At 50.9% G+C, this 22880-nt stretch overlaps 1 protein-coding gene across 2 annotated transcripts; it reads right to left on the reverse strand.

Annotated features, from left to right (window-relative positions):
- Positions 1-2188: 2188 nt before the first annotated feature.
- LOC134935859 (uncharacterized) lies at positions 2189-7295 on the reverse strand. 2 transcript variants are annotated; one of them, XM_063930689.1, is made up of 3 exons: positions 7189-7295; positions 3757-4919; positions 2189-3669 (listed from the first exon to the last, which is right to left on the reverse strand). In XM_063930689.1, exons 2-3 carry the CDS (start codon positions 4915-4917, stop codon positions 2749-2751), a joined length of 2082 nt encoding a protein of 693 aa, XP_063786759.1. In that variant the 5' UTR covers positions 4918-4919; positions 7189-7295; the 3' UTR covers positions 2189-2748. The 2 variants fall into 2 exon arrangements, with proteins under 2 accessions (XP_063786759.1, XP_063786758.1); XM_063930688.1 differs by having other exon boundaries at positions 2189-4919.
- Between the last annotated feature and the right edge of the window lie 15585 nt (positions 7296-22880).

Genomic DNA, 22880 nt, shown 5'->3' on the forward strand with positions numbered 1-22880 from the left:
AGAAGAACAAGAAGCACTTCTATAGCACTTCTATATGTCTGCAGTGGACGCTCAGTACCTGTGCACAGGTACTGAGCGTCCACTGCAGACATATAGAAGTGCTTCTTGTTCTTCTTCGGACGGGAAGCTATCAGTCAGCTGGCGGCTAATCAAAGCCGCCAGCCGTCAGCCAGCCGCTATCCATCATTCAGCAACACGGACGGGGAAACATCAGTTAGCTGGCAGCTAATCAAAGCCGCCAGCCGCCAGCCGGCCGTTAGCCGTTCAGCTGATAATTAAACAGCAGGAAGATCATTGCTCCCAGTGAAAACAGCAACGAGCGCAACGAATATCTGGACTTCTGCTACATAGGGGTAAGAAACTCCTCACATCTATACCAATCTTTTCAAAATTATATGGACTGATCAACATTTAGAGAGGGATAGATATTTATCCAGATCCCGTTATTGGCTGATTTGCAATCCAATTTTAAATAGTCCAAAAAGGGCTGTAAACATTTTACTAATCATTCTTTTTTACAGGTTTTGCGCATACACATAATTACACATAACAAGCGCTTTTTTACTTCTACATTATATGTTAAGGAACTGTGTATCATTAACGGCCGTAACTTCGCTATTAGCAGTATTGGCTCGCAGAGCTCTGTGGCTGCAACAATGGTCAGCAGACGCTGATTCTAAGAAAGGGGTAGAAAGCCTTCCTTTTACAGGTGATACCTTGTTTGGAGAATAACTAAACAAGTGGATATCTCAGGCGACTGTAGGTAAATCTACATATCTGCCATCTGCTGCGCCACCTGCTAGATATCCCTCTCCTGGGCCCTCTCTGCAGTCCTTTCATGTGGCCAGATTTAGAGGCAGAGGTGCCTCCAATGCTGCTAGAGGAACACGCGGTAAGTCCCGTAAACCAGCGGCTGCTGGAACTTCAGACCAGGCCTCAGGTTCCTCTTCCACAAAGCCTCCTATTCCAAGAGTTTTAAAAAATAAATCAAAAAGGAAAGAGTTCAGGCAATTCTGATTGCCCCAGATTGGCCTCGGCGGGCATGGTATGCGGACCTCCTGTCGTTGGTTCAGGAGGAACCCTGACCTCTGCCACTACACAGGGACCTTCTTCAACAAGGACTGTTTGTCTATCCAGACATACAGCGGCTACGTTTAACGGTTTGAAAGTTGAGAGGGAGATTTTAACTAAAAAAAGGGTCTTCCTTCCAAGATTGTTTCCACTATGGTCCAGTAAGGTGGTTACTTCCAAACATTACCATCATATTCGGAAGAAATAGGTTTCTTGGTGCAAAAGGAGGAAATATTCCCCTGTCGAATCTCATCTGGGCCGATTTCTACTGCAAGCAGGTGTGGATAAGGGCCTAAGATTAGGCTCCATCAAAGTTCAGATTTCGTCTCTCTCCATCTTTTTCCAGAAACAGCTGGCAGTACTTCCAGATGCACAGACCTTTGTGAAGGAGGTTATGCACATTCATCCTCCCTTTGTCCCTCCTATGGCTTCGTAGGACCTCAACGTGGTTTTGAACTCTCTAATCGGATTGATTTGAATCCTTATATAGGGTAGACTTGAAATAGCTAACGTGGAAGAGTTATGTTGCTAGCCTTGGCTTCTGCTCGACGGGTGTCAGAGTTGGGGGCCTTATCCTATAAGAGCCCATACTTTATATTTCATGAGGATAAGGCAGAGCTCAGAACTCGCCCATATTGTTTTACCGAAGATAGTGTCGGCCTTTCATGTGAATCAACCGATTGTGGTTCCAGTGTTATCCAACACTTCCATTGCTCCAAAGTTCCTGGACGTGGTTAGGGGCGGGCTATGAAGATCTAAATCAAAAAGGACTGTTCGTCACAGGAAGTCTGATTCACTTTTTGTCCTTTATGATGCTACTAAAATTGGTCGCCCTGCCTCTAAGCAATCCATTGCTAGGTGGCTCAAATTGACTATTCAACAAGCCTATACTTCAGCAGCTCTACTGCTGCCGAGCTCTATTCAGACCCACTCTACAAGGTCGGTGGGTTCTTCCCTGGGTGTCTCTGCCTTACAGCTGTCCGAAAACAATCCTGGGTAGGTGCATGTTCATATGAAAAAAAAACCTGGGATTTTCATGTCAGTGGGACATAATTAGTCAGTGATCAGTAGGGGGCATCTTCTGGGCACCCTCACCCCTATACCAGGAATAAAGACATTTATTGTAGAAAAGTTTTGAGTTCTTTATTCATCAAATTGCCAATATACAACATAACTATAACACAAAGGCTTTATACAAAACACACAACTGAACATGGGGTTTTATTCACAGAATTATTCTATAACACTGTTCTTTCTGTTATTTTTAAAATGTTATTTGTACTTTGTTTTATAATTAAAGACTACTTTTATTATATCAATAAAAGTTATAATTTAACAATTGTGCCTATAACAGACGCTTCTTCCTTTACATAACCTTAATGTAACTATTTAAAACCAGTCAAAATGACGGGTATGAGGGTGTAGAGTGTATATAGGGGCAGTATATGGTAGGGGTGCATCCTAGGAGTCATTTGGTCCATGGAGCGGCCTCTAGTGGACACTGGCGCTTATAACAGTGCTGAGGAGCATCTTTAGTCTATTCTTATAGAAGATGAATATTCATGGAGCTCCCAGTGGTGGAAAAAAATCAGCACAGTTGTGAATCCACCAACAGTATCTTTATATTGGCTAAGTGTCCCACCAATCAGAAACCCCGCTTTGTGATGTCGGCAGTCTCTAGGCAGATTTCTTATTTCTCCCAATTTCTGAGCCCACCCCAGATATAGTGCTATAACCACTCCATAGCCACAGTGCAGCATGGAGAGGCTCGGTGAAGGTGGTGTTGTAGGTGTATAAGTGCCTGATGGGGCCACACAGAGAATTAAAGGACAGCAGTCCTGCCTCATAGTCCAGATATATCCTCACCCGGTTACAGTTCCTTCTGTCAGGTAACCGGGTCTCTTCCCCATCGTGTATCACAAAGTTCTGATAATTACACCTGCGTAAACACCAGGACTTGGAATTCTCTCCAATGTATGACCGATGTCCCTTCCGGTCTATACTGGGGTAACACATCCCCACCCTCCAGCTCTGTGATTGATGGACATCCACATCCCAGTAATGTCTTCCTGAGGAGAAGCCCCTGGTGCTTATTGCCTGAGGATACTGAAATCTATCTCGTGTTACCGACGCCGTTTTCCCGTCATCTGATATAAGCATATTATTACCAGCTGTCAATGCATCCAGCACTATGTCTACAGGTTCCTGCACAGAGAAGTCTGGATTTATACCTGTAGTTATTTCAGATTCTATTTTAACAGCTCTGGTTACATCCAGTGTTATATCTGTAGCTTCCTGCTTATAGACTCCTGTATACGTATCCGTTATATCTGTAGCTTCCTGCTTATAGACTCCTGTATACGTATCTGTTATATCTGTAGCTTCCTGCTTATAGACTCCTGTATACGTATCTGTAGCTTCCTGCTTATAGACTCCTGTATACGTATCTGTAGCTTCCTGCTTATAGACTCCTGTATACGTATCTGTTATATCTGTAGCTTCCTGCTTATAGACTCCTGTATACGTATCTGTTATATCTGTAGCTTCCTGCTTATAGACTCCTGTATACGTATCTGTTATATCTGTAGCTTCCTGCTTATAGACTCCTGTATACGCTTCTGTTATATCTGATTCGAGTTTAACAGATGAGGTTACATCCAGTAACGTATCTGTAGCCTCTTGAACATAGACTCCTGTATACGTATCTGTTATATCTGTAGCTTCCTGCTTATAGACTCCTGTATACGATACTGTTATATTACATTCGGCTTTAACAGCTGTGGTTACATCCAGTAATGGGTCTGTAGCTTCCTGCACATAGATCCCTCTATTTATATATGTTATTATATCTGATAATGTGTGTAATGTCCCTGAGATCAGACCCACATCCAGATCTCCTCCATCATGGACCTGATTATGGCATCTCTTCCTATCCTCAGTATTACACAAGTCCCCTGTGTCTGGTTCCTGTATGACAGTCACTGGATCAGACATGTTACACAGCTCCTCAATGTGACGCATCTTCCTGGACAGCTCTTCCTTCTTTACTTCCAGCTGCTGGATCAGATCAGAGACTGAGCGTGAAACGCGCTCTTCCTGCCTGAAGATCTCACTCAGGACTCTCTTCTCCAGGTCTTCTAGCTGTCTCCTGATGTCACTAAACAGGGCAGTAACTCTCTCTGTTACACCAGCTGCTCTTCCCTTATCTTCTCTCCTGCGCTCCTGCAGACTCCAGAGTTTTTTCTCAGCATCTGCTCTCTTGGTGCTCAGTTTCTGTAGAACATCTCTCAGCTTCTCCTTCTTCTCAGAGGCCTCATCCAGTGACTCCACCTTGTGACCTCTGTGTTCCCCAATCAGACAGCAGGACACACAGATACAGGAAGTGTCCTCAGAGCAGTAATACTCCAGAATCCTCTTATGGACGGAGCATTTCCTGTTCCCCAGGGCAGCGGTGGGATCAGATAAGACGTGTTCTGGTGACTTGCTGTGTACTCTCAGGTGATTATCACACAGATGAGCCTCACACATCAGACAGGATTTAGCAGCAGGTACAGGAGAGTGAATACAGTAAGTGCAGAAGATCCCAGTCTCCTCCTGATCTGGATGAATAGACCGGAAACTCTCCACTACTTTACACAGAGTTATGTTCCTTTTTAGCGCTGGACGTCTTTTGGACTTTGCTCTGCATTCAGGACAGGAGTAAGCTCCAGAACCCTTCTGTGTATCCAGCACACGATCAATACAGACCCGGCAGAAGTTGTGGCCACATCTCAGGGTTACAGGATCTGTATAAATTCTCAGGCAGATGGAACAGTCCAGCTCCTGTCTCAGATCAGCAGACGCCATCCCTGGCAGGAGGGAGAAATGAAAGTGTTAGTCTCTGACACTCAGATATCAGTGGGGTCACATTCTGCACACAGGGTGAGGCTGAGCTAACACTCCGGTTAGACCTATAGACTCCAATATACTATGGAACACATATAAATGGACACCATACGTAGGGCTGCTAAAAGTTAGCCAATAGGTTCAAATAACTGGGAGGCATGGTAACAGCCCATCGGGGTCACTGTGAAGATGCTATGTGCTGCTATAAAGCAGTATAACCTGCTGAGTCTGGGAAGGGTCATACATAACGCCATACTTAGGAACGCGCAACCAGTGCTGCGTAGGTTCCAAGGCCAAGGAGGTCCAACTTTCCCTGTCCCCGTGGCATCTATGGATTCCAGGGTGCCACCTATTACTCCTTCCACTGCGAAGTAGACTGGTAACTCACTAACACCATCGAGCTCCTGTACCGTCACATGGAAATATTTGTTCCACAAAAGTTCCCACAACCGACGCCTATAACTGCTTCTGGGTATGTGTGGACACACTGCAGCAATATTTCCTGGGTAGTGACGTCTAATTACCACTAGTCCCTCACTATGGACCTGCCTGCACTGGGTAGCTGGCAGAGGGTTTCAGCTTGGTTACACTAGGCACAATACAGAACAGCCAGAGAATGGAATAGCATTTTAAATTATTCTGGTGGTCACAGGAAACAGCAGATGCAGGCATTTTACGGCAAGATGTTTATTGCTCAATATCTTTAAAAAGACATGTCCCCTTGTGGAAGGTACTTGGGGCAATCACAGCATACAGATATTATTCATAAGTACTGTACAATCATTTATAGATGTACAGAGGATACACACATTCAGGGCTCATAAGCATGCCTTATTATGCAGTTCTAACACATAATACCAAAGGAAGCAAGCCTGCACGAGTCCCTTATCCAATTAAGCTAAGTGCATGTGCTTTGCATACACAAATGTAATATTGTCCCTAATGGACAGCAGTCAGTCTGCTGTGCCTGAGACCACCTGAACAGGTAAGTCTGTAGCGGGGGATAATTCCTGGCAATACTTTACTTCATGGATTCTGCTGGGGACCTTATCACCTTCTCTGGACGAATTTGGGCTCCAGTGGCAGGGAGACAAGATCCCCAGGCAGAACAACAGGAAATATGGTGGCACTTGCCGGGAAAAAAAAAAAAGTCTAATTAGTAAGTATAATAAAATTTTGACTGCATCCAAAATGTACATGACATTGATATAGTGAATCCGTACATACAATGGTGGCAAAACAAAGCAGTAGGAGTTACTAAAAAAAAAACTAAACCAATGTATAAGTAGATAAATAGCGCTCCACAAAGGAAACCGTCTCAGATATGGTGGATGACGATGATGATGATGATGATGATACATATGCTGTAGATGGTGAAGGCTCAGCAGGAATAATTACAAGAACTGAAACACAGCAACCGCCCAGAGGTGAGAAACGTAGTAATTAGAGAAACTCCAAAACACATATAACGGGTATATACACTAAAGTGCAGGCTTTTAGAAGCAGAGGTTACCCATAGCAACCAGATTATAACTTATCTTACTGAAGGTGCTAGATAAGATTTTTGATAATTAGATTTTCATTGGTTGCTACGGACAACATCTCCAGTTTTTAAAACCTGCACTATAGTACATATACCCCTAAGAGTCTAATGAACTCTGGAACCAATGTGACTGGCGTGGGTAACGGGTGTGTGATCGGAGAAGCTAATGAATAGCTACAATAGATGTCCAGCAGGGGCCGCGCACCACAACCGCCTCCATACAATCACACACATGTACAAAACACACACACACGTCACACGTCTTTCCTACACTCATGCCAAGAAGCTGCGGTGGGCACGCCAGGTCGTGTGGAGATCTTTTAGCGCCAAGCGTTTCTTTTTGCCAATGTGACGGGACTGGGACGCACAACGTGGCCGCGCTGTGTATGTGTGTGTGCGACGGTGTCTCTGAGTCTGTACACAAAGTGACACAATGGCGCAGCGCGTATATTTACTAACGGGAGTGTTTTCAGGAGTGGAGATGCTGCCCATAGCAACCAGAGTCTCGCTATTGTCTAATAGATAAATGATAAGTAGAATCTGGTTGGTTGCTATGGGCAACATCTCCATTTCTATAAGCCTGTAGTTTAGTAAATATCCCCCTCAGTCACACACAATACACACGTTCTGTTGTGCTCTGTATAAGGACACACACACACACACACAATGCAGCAGTCCCCTCCTCTTACCATACAGGCTGGCTCTCAGAGAATGGATAGAGCATGAAGCTGCTGTAAGGGCGGAAGTGCTCTCTGCCCTCTCCTGCTGTCACTTCCGGATCCTCATTAGGGTTGTGTCTATGTTCCCTTCATGCTCAGGACCCGGAAGTGACAGCACGAGAGGGCATGAGAGCACTTCCGCCCTTACAGCAGCTCCATGCTTTATCTGTGCTCCCTCCTGTGTGTGGGCATTTCCTGTAGCTGCTCCTCCCCTTCCCTCTCCCATGCTGCACTGCTGCTGTGTAGCCCCGCCCCCCTCGCTGTGTGGGTACATCCCCCTATCATGCATGTCAGTTAGTGCTGTGTGTTATTCACAGGCGGCTTATATTGTTTCTGTGCAGGGTAAATACTGGCTGCCTTATTCTTACACTGCACTAGAGATTCACACCCCACCCACATCTAACTCTCTCTGCACATGTTACCTCTGCCCCACCTGCAGTGTAGCATGGTGTTACCCAGGTCTCTCTGCACATAATACATCAGCCCTAGCTGTAGTGCAACCTGGTGTTACCCAGGATTCTCTGCACATGTTACATCTGCCCCAGCTGCAGTTCAGCAGGGGTTTACTCAGGATTCTCTGTACATGTTACATCTGCCCCACCTGCAGTGCTATATGGTGTTACCCAGGTCTCAATGTACATGTTACATCTGCCCCACCTGCAGTGCAGCATAGTGTTACCAGGTCTCTCTGCACATGTTACATCTGCCCCACCTGCAGTGCAGCATGGGGTTACCCAGGTCTCTATGCACATGTTACATCTGCCCCACCTGCAGTGCAGCATGGGGTTACCCAGGTCTCTGCAAATGTTACATCTGCCCCACCTGCAGTGCAGCATGGTGTTACCCAGGTCTCTGCACATGTTATATCTGCCCCACCTGCAGTGCAGCATGGTGTTACCCAGGTCTCTGCACATGTTATATCTGCCCCACCTGCAGTGCAGCATGGTGTTACCCAGGTCTCTGCACATGTTATATCTGCCCCACCTGCAGTGCAGCATGGTGTCACCCAGGTCTCTGCACATGTTATATCTGCCCCACCTGCAGTGCAGCATAGTGTTACCCAGGTCTCTATGCACATGTTACATCTGCCCCACCTGCAGTGCTATATGGTGTTACCCAGGTCTCAATGTACATGTTACATCTGCCCCACCTGCAGTGCAGCATAGTGTTACCAGGTCTCTCTGCACATGTTACATCTGCCCCACCTGCAGTGCAGCATGGGGTTACCCAGGTCTCTATGCACATGTTACATCTGCCCCACCTGCAGTGCAGCATGGGGTTACCCAGGTCTCTGCAAATGTTACATCTGCCCCACCTGCAGTGCAGCATGGTGTTACCCAGGTCTCTGCACATGTTATATCTGCCCCACCTGCAGTGCAGCATGGTGTTACCCAGGTCTCTGCACATGTTATATCTGCCCCACCTGCAGTGCAGCATGGTGTTACCCAGGTCTCTGCACATGTTATATCTGCCCCACCTGCAGTGCAGCATGGTGTCACCCAGGTCTCTGCACATGTTATATCTGCCCCACCTGCAGTGCAGCATGGTGTTACCGAGGTCTCTGCACATGTTATATCTGCCCCACCTGCAGTGCAGCATGGTGTTACCCAGGTCTCTGCACATGTTATATCTGCCCCACCTGCAGTGCAGCATGGTGTCACCCAGGTCTCTGCACATGTTATATCTGCCCCACCTGCAGTGCAGCATGGTGTTACCCAGGTCTCTGCACATGTTACATCTGCCCCACCTGCAGTGCAGCATAGTGTTACCCAGGTCTCTATGCACATGTTACATCTGCCCCACCTGCAGTGCTATATGGTGTTACCCAGGTCTCAATGTACATGTTACATCTGCCCCACCTGCAGTGCAGCATAGTGTTACCAGGTCTCTCTGCACATGTTACATCTGCCCCACCTGCAGTGCAGCATGGGGTTACCCAGGTCTCTATGCACATGTTACATCTGCCCCACCTGCAGTGCAGCATGGGGTTACCCAGGTCTCTGCAAATGTTACATCTGCCCCACCTGCAGTGCAGCATGGTGTTACCCAGGTCTCTGCACATGTTATATCTGCCCCACCTGCAGTGCAGCATGGTGTTACCCAGGTCTCTGCACATGTTATATCTGCCCCACCTGCAGTGCAGCATGGTGTTACCCAGGTCTCTGCACATGTTATATCTGCCCCACCTGCAGTGCAGCATGGTGTCACCCAGGTCTCTGCACATGTTATATCTGCCCCACCTGCAGTGCAGCATAGTGTTACCCAGGTATCTCTGTACATGTTACATCTGCCCGACCTGCAGTGCAGCATGGTGTTACCCAGGTCTCTGCACATGTTATATCTGCCCCACCTGCAGTGCAGCATGGTGTCACCCAGGTCTCTGCACATGTTATATCTGCCCCACCTGCAGTGCAGCATGGTGTTACCCAGTTCTCAATGTACATGTTACATCTGCCCCACCTGCAGTGCAGCATGGTGTCACCCAGGTCTCTGCACATGTTATATCTGCCCCACCTGCAGTGCAGCATAGTGTTACCAGGTCTCTCTGTACATGTTACATCTGCCCGACCTGCAGTGCAGCATGGGGTTACCCAGGTCTCTATGCACATGTTACATCTGCCCCACCTGCAGTGCAGCATGGGGTTACCCAGGTCTCTGCAAATGTTACATCTGCCCCACCTGCAGTGCAGCATGGTGTTACCCAGGTCTCTGCACATGTTATATCTGCCCCACCTGCAGTGCAGCATGGTGTCACCCAGGTCTCTGCACATGTTATATCTGCCCCACCTGCAGTGCAGCATAGTGTTACCAGGTCTCTCTGCACATGTTACATATGCCCAACCTGCAGTGCAGCATGGGGTTACCCAGGTCTCTATGCACATGTTACATCTGCCCCACCTGCAGTGCAGCATGGGGTTACCCAGGTCTCTGCAAATGTTACATCTGCCCCACCTGCAGTGCTATATGGTGTTACCCAGGTCTCTGCACATGTTACATCTGCCCCACCTGCAGTGCAGCATAGTGTTACCAGGTCTCTCTGCACATGTTACATCTGCCCCACCTGCAGTGCAGCATGGGGTAACCCAGGTCTCTCTGCACATGTTACATCTGCCCCACCTGCAGTGCAGCATGGGGTTACCCAGGTCTCTCTGCACATGTTACATCTGCCCCACCTGCAGTGCAGCATGGTGTTACCTAGGTCTCCTTTCATTTGGGTAATACTTAATATTTGCTGATAATTCCTGAAAATGGGTGTTTTAGGGGATATAGCCACATTTTGCAATGAAAAATGGGCCCCTAAAGGGGAGTACGCACGTGGCGATCTATCACAGAACACTGAGCACACATCTCCCCCGCTCTGCACTCTTCAGATATATCACACAGCCTCAGTCATTCTACTTCTCATTTATCTAGCACCTTCTAGAAGATAATGCCCGCAATCTGATTGGTTGCTATGGGCAACATCCCATCTTACATAGATCTCCCATCTTAGTAAATTTACTCCAGTGACTCTATTAGGATACAGTAATGGAACAGTAGCCCTCATTCCGAGTTGATCCCTAGCTGCTGTTGTTCGCAGCGCAGCGATCAGGCTAAAAATCGGCATTTCTGCACATTCGTATCCTCCGCAATGCGCAGGTGCGTCGTACGGGTACAATGAGCATCGTGGCTTTTCACAGAGTGTAACGGACATTCCAGTCGCACGGCCGAACGCAGGAAGATTGACAGGAAGAGGGCGTTTCTGGGTGTCAACTGACCGTTGTCAGGCAGTGTCTGGAAAAAACGCAGGCGTGGCTGGGCGTTCGCTGGGCGGGTGTGTGACATCAAAAGCCGTCCCTCTGTCGTAAGAATCAACGCACAAGAAGAGTAACTACAGGACTGGTCTTGTTTTGCAGAAACTGTTTTTGCAGAGCTCGGCTGCACAGGCGTTCGCAGTTTGGCAAAGCGAAAAAACACTCCCAGTGGGCGGCGACTATGCGTTTGCACGGCTGCTAAAAGTAGCTAGCGAGCGTTGGAACACTGAGCAGCCAGCTGAGCTCTGGAACTCTGAGCAGCCAGCCTGAGCTCTAGAACGCTGAACAGCCACCTGAGCTCTGGAACGCTGAGCAGCCGGCTGGGCTCTGGAACGCTGAGCAGCCACCTGAGCTCTGGAACGCTGAGCAGCCACCTGAGCTCTGGAACGCTGAGCAGCCGGCTGAGCTCTGGAACGCTGAGCAGCCACCTGAGCTCTAGAACGCTGAGTAGCCAACTGAGCTCTGGAACACTGAGCAGCCACCTGAGCTCTGGAACGCTGAGCAGCCAGCCTGAGCTCTGGAACGCTGAGCAGCCGGCTGAGCTCTGGAACGCTGAGCAGCCACCTGAGCTCTAGAACGCTGAGCAGCCAGCTGAGCTCTGGAACGCTGAGCAGCCGGCTGAGCTCTGGAACGCTGAGCAGCCACCTGAGCTCTGGAACGCTGAGCAGCCAGCCTGAGCTCTGGAACGCTGAGCAGCCGGCTGAGCTCTGGAACGCTGAGCAGCCAGCTGAGCTCTGGAACGCTGAGCAGCCAGCCTGAGCTCTGGAATGCTGAGCAGCCGGCTGAGCTCTGGAACTCTGTAGATCTCGAGGACTGGTTTGGCCAGCCCTGCTCTCTCTCTCTCTCTCTCTCTCTCTCTCTCTCTATATATACACACTGCTTACAAAAATAAAGGGAACACTAAAATAACACATCCTAGATCTGAATGAATGAAATATTCTTATTAAATACTTTGTTCTTTACATAGTTGAATGTGCTGACAACAAAATCACACAAATATTATCAATGGAAATCAAATTTATTAACCCATGAAGGTCTGGATTTGGAGTCACACTCAAAATTAAAGTGGAAAAACACACTACAGGCTGATCCAACTTTGATGTAATGTCCTTAAAACAAAATGAGGCTCAGTAATGTGTGTGGCCTCCACGTGCCTGTATGACCTCCCTACAACGCCTGGGCATGCTCCTGATGAGGTGGCGGATGGTATCCTGAGGGATCTCCTCCCAGACCTGGACTAAAGCATCCGCCAATTCCTGGACAGTCTGTGGTGCAATGTGGCGTTGGTGGATGGAGCGAGACATGATGTCCCAGATGTGCTCAATTGGATTCAGGTCTGGGGGACGGGTGGGCCAGTCCATAGCATCAATGCCTTCGTCTTGCAGGAACTGCTGACACACTCCAGCCACATGAGGTCTAGCATTGTCTTGCATTAGGAGGAACCCAGGGCCAACTGCACCAGCATATGGTCTCACAAGGGGTCTGAGGATCTCATCTCTGTACCTAATGGCAGTCATGCTACCTCTGGCGAGCACATGGAGGGCTGTGCGGCCCCCCAAAGAAATGCCACCCCACACCATTACTCACCCACTGCCAAACCGGTCATGCTGGAGGATGTTGCAGGCAGCAGAACGTTCTCCTTGGCGTCTCCAGACTCTGTCACGTCTGTCACATGTGCTCAGTGAGAACCTGCTTTCATCTGTGAAGAGCACAGGGCGCCAGTGGCGAATTTGCCAATCTTGGTGTTCTCTGGCAAATGCCAAACGTCCTGCACGGTGTTGGGCTGTAAGCACAACCCCCACCTGTGGACGTCTGGCCCTCATACCACCCTCATGGAGTCTGTTTCTGATAATTTGAGTAGACACATGCACATTTGTGGCTTGCTGGAGGTCTGGCAGTGGTCCTCCTGTTCCTCCTTGCACAAAGGCAGAGGTAGTGGTCCTGCTGCTGGGTTGTTGCCCTCCTCCGGCCTCCTCCACGTCTCCTGATGTACTGGCCTGTCTCCTGGTAGCGCCTCCATGCTCTGGACACTACGCTGACAGACACAGCAAACCTTCTTGCCACAGCTCGCATTGATGTGCCATCCTGGATGAGCTGCACTACCTGAGCCACTTGTGTGGATTGTAGACTCCGTATCATGCTACCACTAGAGTGAAAGCACCGCCAGCTTTCAAAAGTGACCAAAACATCAGCCAGAAAGCATAGGAGCTGAGAAGTGGTCTGTGGTCACCACCTGCAGAACAACTCCTTTATTGGGGGTGTCTTGCCAATTGCCCATAATTCCCACCTATTCCATTTGCACAACAGCATGTGAAATTGATTGTCAATCAGTGTTGCTTCCTAAGTGGACAGTTTGATGTCACAGAAGTGTGATTGACTTGGAGTTACATTGTGTTGTTTAAGTGTCCCTTTATTTTTTTTTTAGCAGTGTATATATATATATATATAGCTGTGTGTGTTACTGTATTTGTGTTACTATGTGACCTTAGAACACTGGCTCGCTGGGTCCTGCTGCAAGTCAGGGGTGTGTGGAATCGTAGCACGCCCCGTATTTTCTGCGCTGCAGCCTCACCCCTGTAACTGCCGCTGGCAGGGAAATCCAGGAACAGAGCATTTTGTACCTCATGGAATGGGTCTTGTTGGAGGGTCTGCGGAATCTCTGTGTCAATCACATTATATTAGAAGATATCCCCGCCGGCCGGTGCACATCCATGGCCGTAACAATTGGGGTATTTAAGAAAAACGGTGTATGAACCGTGGACGGTACACAGCTGGACAAGCTACTGTATGAGGAGACCAGAGGTAGGAGATGGTAGGGGCCAACCTCCCCCCCTAGTGCCTAACTTTAACCCCCCCCCTTGGTCCCTCTGGGGGTGACAGGTAAGGCTGGGGGGGGGGGGGGGGTCGGCTAGGGCACAGCCCCCTTCAGTGTCTAACCCGAACCCCCACCCGATCCCTAATAGTGACCTGGCCACGCCCCGTCAACAGCGTTTTAACGCCATTGGCGCACCCTTTCCCGTCCCGTGACCGTCTCCGCCTGTTAATCAGGCAGAGGCGATCGCAGCCAGTGAGATGCTGACAGTATCCCCCGCGGTCCACATGCGCAGTGCGGCCGCTGCGCGCGCACATTCCACAAAGTCATTCAGACTGCGGTCTACACATACAAACTACACACAGAGTGGTATTGACGTATAGAAACGCACCTTGCGCCTTTACCGCACGCTGTGCATAGAATCGCACGGCGTGCGTGTTACCGCGTGGTGAGTGTATATACGCTGAGAAATGCTATAAAGACGCACACAGACACATGATTTACACAAACGCACCCAACACAAGATTTGTCGTGTGGCAATACGGGGACGCAACTCAGTATTTACATCATGTTTAGGTTCATATCGTTCAGGATCACGTCAGCGACACTCCGGTGGTTGCGAATAGATTGTCGCACATCGCGGCCACGAGTTATGAGTATTGGCAGATTAAAATGAATTACTGAAAGAGACAAAGGAGAGTTTTTGGAGGGAACCCAGTGGCAGATATCTGTTCCTGCGTCCTGAAATAAACATCGCCCTCGTCTGGACTGACCAATAAACCACTGTGGACAAGAAATGATCCACCCCTGGACCAATAGAAGAAGGCGACGCCTACAGTGTATACTCCCATCAGTGTATAATGTATATATGTGGCCCCCTGGTCTAGAGAGACAGTTGCTGGTTTTATAGCTCATCTGGTGACGACCGTCCTCTGGGCCCACGCAGCGCGTGCGAACGTATGTATACTGGCCGTAACTCTGATTCTTATATATTGCTTGTATAACTGTATACTGTAATGTTAGTGGCATACCATTTCTAATCAGATATATAGATAACTGAGTGTTGGACCTCAGCAAACTGGGAGTCATTCCGAATTGATCACTCGCTAGCGGATTTTTGCAGCGCTGCGATCAGATAGTCGCCGCCTATAAGGGAGTGTATTTTTGCTTTGGAAGTGTGTGGTCACATGTGCAGCCGAGCGGTACAAAAACATTTTGTGCAGTTTCTGCGCAGGCCAGAACTTACTCAGCCGCTGCGATCACTTCAGCTTGTCCGGGGCCGGAACTGACGTCAGACACCCGCCCTGCAAACGCTTGGACACGCCTGCGTTTTTCCAACCACTCCCAGAAAACGGTCAGCTGACACCCACAAACGCCCTCTTCCTGTCAATCTCCTTGCGATCAGCTGTGTGAATGGATTCTTCGTTAAATCCATCGCTCAGGAACGATCCGCTTTGTACCCGTACGACGCGCCTGCGCATTGCGGTGCATACACATGCGCAGATCTGACCTGATCACAGCGCTGCAAAAAACGCTAGTGAGCGATCAGGTCTGAATGACCCCCATAGTGCTGGGACATTTAGCGCACTATTATTGTATAACGTAGAAAGACGCAACTAGCGTCCGCAGTATATGAGAGCGCTGGTAATTTCATGTAAGGTAAATGTCGGAGGATTTCACATGTTTTACTTCAGATAATCTCCATGAAACGTTTCCACGCGTTCCTGATGCTGTATATAGACAAAAAATCATATATATATGTTTTTGTTTGTGTAATGGTCCATACACACAGCGGCTACACGCAGAGACACGCAGAGACACGCAGAGACACACAGAGACATACAGAGACATGCAGAGACATGCGCAGACATGCGGAGACACGCAGAGACACGCGAGACACGCAGAGACACACAGAGACATACAGAGACATGCAGAGACACGCAGAGACACGCGGAGACACGCAGAGACACGCGAGACATACAGAGACATACAGAGACATGCAGAGACACGCAGAGACATGCAGAGACACGCAGAGACATACAGAGACATGCAGAGACATGCGGAGACACGCAGAGACACACAGAGACATGCAGAGACATGCAGAGAAATGCAGAGACACGCAGAGACACGCGAGACACGCAGAGACATACAGAGACATACAGAGACATGCAGAGACACGCAGAGACACGCAGAGACATACAGAGACATGCAGAGACATGCAGAGACATGCGGAGACAGGCAGAGACATGCGGAGACATACAGAGACACGCAGAGACATGCAGAGACAGGCAGAGACATGCGGAGACATGCAGAGACATGCAGAGACATGCGGAGACAGGCAGAGACATGCGGAGACATACAGAGACATGCAGAGACACGCAGAGACATGCAGAGACACGCAGAGACACGCAGAGACATACGGAGACATGCGGAGACATGCAGAGACACGTGGAGACAGGCAGAGACATGCGGAGACATACAGAGACACGCAGAGACATGCAGAGACATACAGAGACATGCAGAGACACGCAGAGACACACAGAGACATACAGAGACATGCAGAGACATGCGGAGACATGCGGAGACACGCAGAGACACGCGAGACACGCAGAGACACACAGAGACATACAGAGACATGCAGAGACACGCAGAGACATGCAGAGACATACAGAGACATGCAGAGACATGCAGAGACACGCGGAGACAGGCAGAGACATGCAGAGACATACAGAGACACGCAGAGACACGCAAGACACGCAGAGACATGCAGAGACATACAGAGACATACAGAGACAAGCAGAGACATGCAGAGACATGCAGAGACACGCAGAGACATACAGAGACATGCAGAGACATGCGGAGACATGCAGAGACACGTGGAGACAGGCAGAGACATAAAGAGACACGCAGAGACATGCAGAGACATACAGAGACATGCAGAGACACGCAGAGACACGCGGAGAGACGCAGAGACATGCGGAGATATGCAGAAACATGCAGAGACACGCAGAGACATGCAGAGACACGCGGAGACATCCAGAGACACGCGGAGAACGTTATGTTCATGTTTTACTGAACAGAAGAATAAAGTGGAAACAAACATCAGTATAATACAGGGGATGTACTTACATTGCCGCCATCCGGAATCCCGGTTCACAGGGGCTATTCCCACTGGTGGGTATTCATGACACCCATAGAGGGGGAATAGAACCTTTGGCGGAAGCAGCGAGCCACTGTGCCGGCAGTGTGGCGACCTCAGCGAGCCCGCAAGGGAACTCTCTGCGCATGTCCCACTGCCGGTATACTGACGGCCAGGATGCTGTTGTCTGTATACTGGTTGCCGGCATCCTGACCGTCGGTAAATCATACCATAACTCACCCCTCACACTGCCTAACCCTAACCGTCCTCTCCCGCTGCCTAATTCTAATTCACCCCTCCCGCTGCCTAACCCTAACCACCCCTCACACTGCCTAACTCTAACTCACCCCTCACACTGCCTAACCCTAACTCACCCCTCACACTGCCTAACCCTAACTCACCTCTCACACTGCCTAACCCTAACTCACCCCTCACACTGCCTAACCCTAACTCACCCCTCACACTGCCTAACCCTAACTCACCCCTCACACTGCCTAACCCTAACTCACCCCTCACACTGCCTAACCCTAACTCACCCCTCACACTGCCTAACCCTAACTCACCTCTCACACTGCCTAACCCTAACTCACCCCTCACACTGCCTAACCCTAACTCACCCCTCACACTGCCTAACCCTAACTCACCCCTCACACTGCCTAACCCTAACTCACCCCTCACACTGCCTAACCCTAACTCACCTCTCACACTGCCTAACCCTAACTCACCCCTCACACTGCCTAACCCTAACTCACCCCTCACACTGCCTAACCCTAACTCACCCCTCACACTGCCTAACCCTAACTCACCCCTCACACTGCCTAACCCTAACTCACCTCTCACACTGCCTAACCCTAACTCACCCCTCACACTGCCTAACCCTAACTCACCCCTCACACTGCCTAACCCTAACTCACCCCTCACACTGCCTAACCCTAACTCACCTCTCACACTGCCTAACCCTAACTCACCCCTCACACTGCCTAACCCTAACTCACCCCTCACACTGCCTAACCCTAACTCACCCCTCACACTGCCTAACCCTAACTCACCTCTCACACTGCCTAACCCTAACTCACCCCTCACACTGCCTAACTCTAACTCACCCCTCACACTGCCTAACCCTAACTCACCCCTCACACTGCCTAACCCTAACTCACCTCTCACACTGCCTAACCCTAACTCACCCCTCACACTGCCTAACCCTAACTCACCCCTCACACTGCCTAACCCTAACTCACCCCTCACACTGCCTAACCCTAACTCACCTCTCACACTGCCTAACCCTAACTCACCCCTCACACTGCCTAACCCTAACTCACCCCTCACACTGCCTAACCCTAACTCACCCCTCACACTGCCTAACCCTAACCGTCCTCTCCCGCTGCCTAATTCTAATTCACCCCTCCCGCTGCCTAACTCTAACTCACCCCTCACACTGCCTAACCCTAACTCCCCTCTCCCGCTGCCTAACTCTAACTCACCCCTCACACTGCCTAACCCTAACTCACCCCTCACACTGCCTAACTCACCTCTCACACTGCCTAACCCTAACTCACCCCTCTCGCTGCCTAACCCTAACTCACCCCTCACACTGCCTAACCCTAACTCACCCCTCACACTGCCTAACCCTAACTCACCCCTCACACTGCCTAACCCTAACTCACCCCTCACACTGCCTAACCCTAACTCACCCCTCACACTGCCTAACCCTAACTCACCCCTCACACTGCCTAACCCTAACTCACCTCTCACACTGCCTAACCCTAACTCACCCCTCACACTGCCTAACCCTAACTCACCCCTCACACTGCCTAACCCTAACTCACCCCTCACACTGCCTAACCCTAACTCACCCCTCACACTGCCTAACCCTAACTCACCCCTCACACTGCCTAACCCTAACTCACCCCTCACACTGCCTAACCCTAACTCACCCCTCACACTGCCTAACCCTAACTCACCTCTCACACTGCCTAACCCTAACTCACCCCTCACACTGCCTAACCCTAACTCACCCCTCACACTGCCTAACCTTAACTCACCCCTCACACTGCCTAACCCTAACCTCCCCTTCCGCTGCCTAACCCTAACCGTCCTCTCCCGCTGCCTAACTCTAACTCACCCCTCACACTGCCTAACCCTAACTCACCCCTCACACTGCCTAACCCTAACTCACCCCTCACACTGCCTAACCCTAACTCACCCCTCACACTGCCTAACCCTAACTCACCCCTCACACTGCCTAACCCTAACCGTCCTCTCCCGCTGCCTAATTCTAATTCACCCCTCCCGCTGCCTAACCCTAACCACCCCTCACACTGCCTAACCCTAACTCACCCCTCACACTGCCTAACCCTAACTCACCCCTCACACTGCCTAACCCTAACTCACCTCTCACACTGCCTAACCCTAACTCACCCCTCACACTGCCTAACCCTAACTCACCTCTCACACTGCCTAACCCTAACTCACCTCTCACACTGCCTAACCCTAACTCACCCCTCACACTGCCTAACCCTAACTCACCTCTCACACTGCCTAACCCTAACTCACCCCTCACACTGCCTAACCCTAACTCACCCCTCACACTGCCTAACCCTAACTCACCCCTCACACTGCCTAACCCTAACTCACCTCTCACACTGCCTAACCCTAACTCACCCCTCACACTGCCTAACCCTAACTCACCCCTCACACTGCCTAACCCTAACTCACCCCTCACACTGCCTAACCCTAACCGTCCTCTCCCGCTGCCTAATTCTAATTCACCCCTCCCGCTGCCTAACTCTAACTCACCCCTCACACTGCCTAACCCTAACTCACCCCTCACACTGCCTAACCCTAACTCCCCTCTCCCGCTGCCTAACTCTAACTCACCCCTCACACTGCCTAACCCTAACTCACCCCTCCCACTGCCTAACCCTAACTCACCCCTCTCGCTGCCTAACCCTAACTCACCCCTCACACTGCCTAACCCTAACTCACCTCTCACACTGCCTAACCCTAACTCACCCCTCTCGCTGCCTAACCCTAACTCACCCCTCACACTGCCTAACCCTAACTCACCCCTCACACTGCCTAACCCTAACTCACCCCTCACACTGCCTAACCCTAACTCACCCCTCACACTGCCTAACCCTAACTCACCTCTCACACTGCCTAACCCTAACTCACCTCTCACACTGCCTAACCCTAACTCACCCCTCACACTGCCTAACCCTAACCTCCCCTCTCCTGCTGCCTAACTCTAACTCACCCCTCACACTGCCTAACCCTAACTCACCTCTCACACTGCCTAACCCTAACTCACCCCTCACACTGCCTAACCCTAACTCACCCCTCACACTGCCTAACCCTAACTCACCTCTCACACTGCCTAACCCTAACTCACCTCTCACACTGCCTAACCCTAACTCACCCCTCACACTGCCTAACCCTAACCTCCCCTCTCCTGCTGCCTAACTCTAACTCACCCCTCACACTGCCTAACCCTAACTCACCTCTCACACTGCCTAACCCTAACTCACCCCTCACACTGCCTAACCCTAACTCACCCCTCACACTGCCTAACCCTAACTCACCCCTCACACTGCCTAACCCTAACTCACCTCTCACACTGCCTAACCCTAACTCACCCCTCACACTGCCTAACCCAAACTCACCCCTCCCGCTGCCTAACCCTAACTCACCCCTCTCGCTGCCTAACCCTAACTCACCCCTCTCGCTGCCTAACCCAAACTCACCCCTCCCGCTGCCTAACCCTATCTCACCCCTCACACTGCCTAACCCTATCTCACCCCTCTCGCTGCCTAACCCTAACCGTCCTCTCCTGCTGCCTAATTCTAATTCACCCCTCTCGCTGCCTAACCCTAACTCACCTCTCCCGCTGCCTAACCCTAACTCCCCTCTCCCGCTGCCTAACCCTAACTCACCTCTCCCGCTGCCTAACCCTAACTCCCCTCTCCCGCTGCCTAACCCTAACCTCCCCTCCCACTGCCTAACCCTAACTCACCCCTCCCGCTGCCTAACCCTAATCTCCCCTCCCACTGCCTAACCCTAACTCACCCCTCACACTGCCTAACCCTAACTCCCCTCTCCCGCTGCCTAACCCTAACTCACCCCTCACACTGCCTAACCCTAACTCACCCCTCACACTGCCTAACCCTAACTCACCCCTCACACTGCCTAACCCTAACTCACCCCTCACACTGCCTAACCCTAACTCACCTCTCACACTGCCTAACCCTAACTCACCCCTCACACTGCCTAACCCTAACTCCCCTCTCCCGCTGCCTAACTCTAACTCACCCCTCACACTTCCTAACCCTAACTCACCCCTCTCGCTGCCTAACCCTAACTCACCCCTCACACTGCCTAACCCTAACTCACCCCTCACACTGCCTAACCCAAACTCACCCCTCCCGCTGCCTAACCCTAACTCACCCCTCTCGCTGCCTAACCCTAACTCGCCCCTCACACTTCCTAACCCTAACTCACCCCTCTCGCTGCCTAACCCTAACTCACCCCTCACACTGCCTAACCCTAACTCACCCCTCACACTGCCTAACCCAAACTCACCCCTCCCGCTGCCTAACCCTAACTCACCCCTCTCGCTGCCTAACCCTAACTCACCCCTCTCGCTGCCTAACCCTAACCTCCCCTCCCGCTGCCTAACCCTATCTCACCCCTCTCGCTGCCTAACCCTAACCGTCCTCTCCCGCTGCCTAATTCTAATTCACCCCTCTCGCTGCCTAACCCTAACCACCCCTCACACTGCCTAACTCTAACTCACCCCTCTCGCTGTCTAACCCTAACTCACCTCTCCCGCTGCCTAACCCTAACTCCCCTCTCCCGCTGCCTAACCCTAACCTCCCCTCCCACTGCCTAACCCTAACTCACCCCTCCCGCTGCCTAACCCTAATCTCCCCTCCCACTGCCTAACCTTAACTCACCCCTCCCACTGCTTAACCTCACCTCCCACTGCCTAACCCTAACCTCCCCTCCCGCTGCCTAACCCTAACTCACCCTTCTTGCTGCCTAACCCTTACTCACCCCACCCGCTGCCTAACCCTAACTCACCCCTCCCGCTGCCTAACCCTAACCTGACCTCCTGCTGCCTAATCCTAACTCACACTTTCCGCTGCCTAACCCTAACTCACCCCTCCCGCTGCCTAACCCTAACTCACCCCTCTCGCTGCCTAACCCTAACTACACCCTCCCGCTGCCTAACCCTAACTCACCACTCCCGCTGCCTAACCCTAACTCACCCCTCCCGCTGCCTAACCCTAACTCACCCCTCCCGCTGCCTAACCCTAACTCACCCCTCCCGCTGCCTAACCCTAACTCACCACTCCCGCTGCCTAACCCTAACTCACCCCTCCCGCTGCCTAACCCTAACTCACCCCTCCCGCTGCTTAACCCTAACTCACCCCTCCCGCTGCCTAACCGTAACTCACCCCTCCCGCTGCCTAACCCTAACTCACCCCTCCCACTGCCTAACCTCACCTCCCGCTGCCTAACCCTAACTCACCTTTCCCGCTGCCTAAAGCTAACCTCCCCTCCAGCTGCCTAACTCTAACTCACCCCTCCCGCAGGCTAACACTAACCGTCTCCTCCCCCAGCCTAACCCTAACCTCCCCCTCCTGCTGCCTAACACTAACTCACCCCTCCCGCAGCCTGACCCTAACTCACCCCTCCCGCTACCTGACCCTAACTCACCCCTCCCACAGGCTAACCCTAACTCACCTCTCCCGCTGCCTAACCCTAACTCCCCTCTCCCGCTGCCTAACTCTAACTCACCCCTCACACTGCCTAACCCTAACCTCCCCTTCCGCTGCCTAACCCTAACCGTCCTCTCTCGCTGCCTAATTCTAATTCACCCCTCTCGCTGCCTAACCCTAACTCACCTCTCCCGCTG

Source organism: Pseudophryne corroboree, chromosome 6, assembly GCF_028390025.1.
Source record: "Pseudophryne corroboree isolate aPseCor3 chromosome 6, aPseCor3.hap2, whole genome shotgun sequence".
Classification (NCBI taxonomy): Eukaryota; Metazoa; Chordata; class Amphibia; order Anura; family Myobatrachidae; genus Pseudophryne; species Pseudophryne corroboree.

Bases quoted from the DNA above. Each gene is read 5' to 3' on its own strand.
- LOC134935859 (XM_063930688.1), bottom strand. From the start codon at position 4,917: ATGGCGTCTGCTGATCTGAGACAGGAGCTGGACTGTTCCATCTGCCTG.